The sequence below is a fragment of the Galeopterus variegatus genome, unplaced genomic scaffold, assembly GCF_000696425.1.
Source record: "Galeopterus variegatus unplaced genomic scaffold, G_variegatus-3.0.2 Scaffold2362, whole genome shotgun sequence".
NCBI lineage: Eukaryota > Metazoa > Chordata > Mammalia > Dermoptera > Cynocephalidae > Galeopterus > Galeopterus variegatus.
This window is the reverse complement of record NW_007728473.1, coordinates 160,201-162,021: the sequence shown is the minus strand read 5'-3', so window position 1 is coordinate 162,021 and position 1,821 is coordinate 160,201. Positions and strand designations below refer to the sequence as shown.

The following is a 1,821-nucleotide window of genomic DNA, read 5'->3' as shown; positions in this document are numbered from 1 at the left end:
TCTCAGTGCGTTACTAAGTTGCTATTTAATTCCAAGCAAGTTACTAGCATCTTTCTCCCCAGTTTCTTATTCTTAAAATAATATATTATTTAAACTGCTTTTGGCTTCAAGGAACACAAAACAAGTAAGATGAACTTAAAACATGGAGTCATTTTTTATTTATGTAAAAAGAAGCTTGCGAGTGGGCAGTCCCAATTGATTCAGCTGTTTTAGGTGGTGTCTTCAAGAATATTATTATTGCTATTATTCATTCATCCATTCAATGACATTTATTGAGTGCCTACCGTGCATTTATTCTATTCGTTTATTAATATTAATACTCATTATTAGTAGTAGTATTTATTCTTCTGTGGATACAGAAATAAACTGAACCATTACTGAAAGGTAGGATCTGGGCTTTAAGAACATGCTACTGAATCATATAAAACACTTATCCTTGCTAAATCTACATACTTCATATGTAGACCCCTTTAAATGTGATAACATTTAAGCTGGGGGCCATGATCCAGATCAAGTTTCATTAATGGCTTTTTGAAATGCTTTTTTCTGGTGTAGGTGACAGATCATGCAGATGGTAAACATGTCATTGCCCAATTCCATGAATGGCAGGCTGGAATTGGTCTGGTCCTTTCTCGAGCCCGAAAACTTCCTATTGCCACAATATTTACAACCCACGCCACACTGCTTGGGAGGTATCTCTGTGCAGCAAATATTGATTTCTACAACCATCTCGATAAGGTAAATAGTCCTCCTTCCTCCCTCCTTCCCCACCTTTCTTTCAGATGGCTGAGACTGAAATATGAGAAGTATTGATCTCTATGTGTCATCTGCCAACCAGATGACAGAAATGCCCTTTTAGCTAATCAATATTCATGACAAAGCTTCCCCTGGGGTGACAAACAGTTCATATAGTTTAACTCTATTCAGAGTGCAATAGAGGATAGAGGTGAAAGGCCTGATTTCTGTCCCACTTTAGAGCAATAGATCCAGAGGGGCATAGTAGGACTAAGACACTGTGTGGACACAAGGCTGGGCTGAAGCTTGGGAAATACTGTGAAGACCCTGGATCCACGCACAGCTCTGAGTGGCAGGTAGAAAACAGGGATTCTAGGCATATGAACTTGCACTATGAATTTTACTTCCTCTGTTTTCTGAGTGAACAGTTGATTGCATGCCACATTATAGGTCAATAGGCCAGATTTTCCCTGTAACTCTGCAATGCATAGTGGAGTTTTTGTGGTGTCGAGTAAGGCAGAAGTTATTAAAAACAGTGATGTGGGTTTTTGGTGACCAAACAGTTATGTTTGCTCATTTTAGGAGACTACCAGATTCCATGGCCCCAAATCATTCAGTTTTTTCTTTCTTTCTTTTTACATTAGTTAAGCAGATAAGTAAAAGTATGTCTTTTATATCATCTTGTCAATATTAACAAAGTATTTGAGTGTCATAAATTCAGAGGTTTCGTAGATTTGGTATCTATATTACCAATCAAATTGATTTAGTATTTTAGGGTTCAGTTTCACTATCAGAAAAATTAGGAAGTTGGAAGTGGGAGCTAAAAAAATAAACTAATAAATTAAAATAGAAAGAATGATACAACAATCACAGTAATTTGTTAAACTTTCAAAAGGGAGAACAGAACTGAGGCCACCACAGGTGGGGGGGTGGGTAGTGAGAAATCGGTAAAGGACCACAAAAATGATTACACTGTGCATTGTTGAATATACTAATTATCCTGATTCAAGCATCACATATTGCACACAGGTAATGATATTCAACTCTGTATCCCACAGATATGTACAATCAACTATGTTTCAACAA

General features: G+C 37.0%; 1 protein-coding gene across 1 annotated transcript in view; it reads left to right on the top strand.

Moving 5' to 3' along the window:
* The window catches only part of GYS2 (glycogen synthase 2 (liver)), a 46,388-nt gene that overhangs the window by 16,026 nt on the left and 28,541 nt on the right, over window positions 1-1,821 (top strand). Inside the window, exon 4 of the mRNA XM_008581480.1 lies at window positions 556-738. Within this exon, the coding sequence (XP_008579702.1) occupies window positions 556-738 (183 nt within the window). The remainder of the gene's footprint in view (window positions 1-555; window positions 739-1,821) is intronic.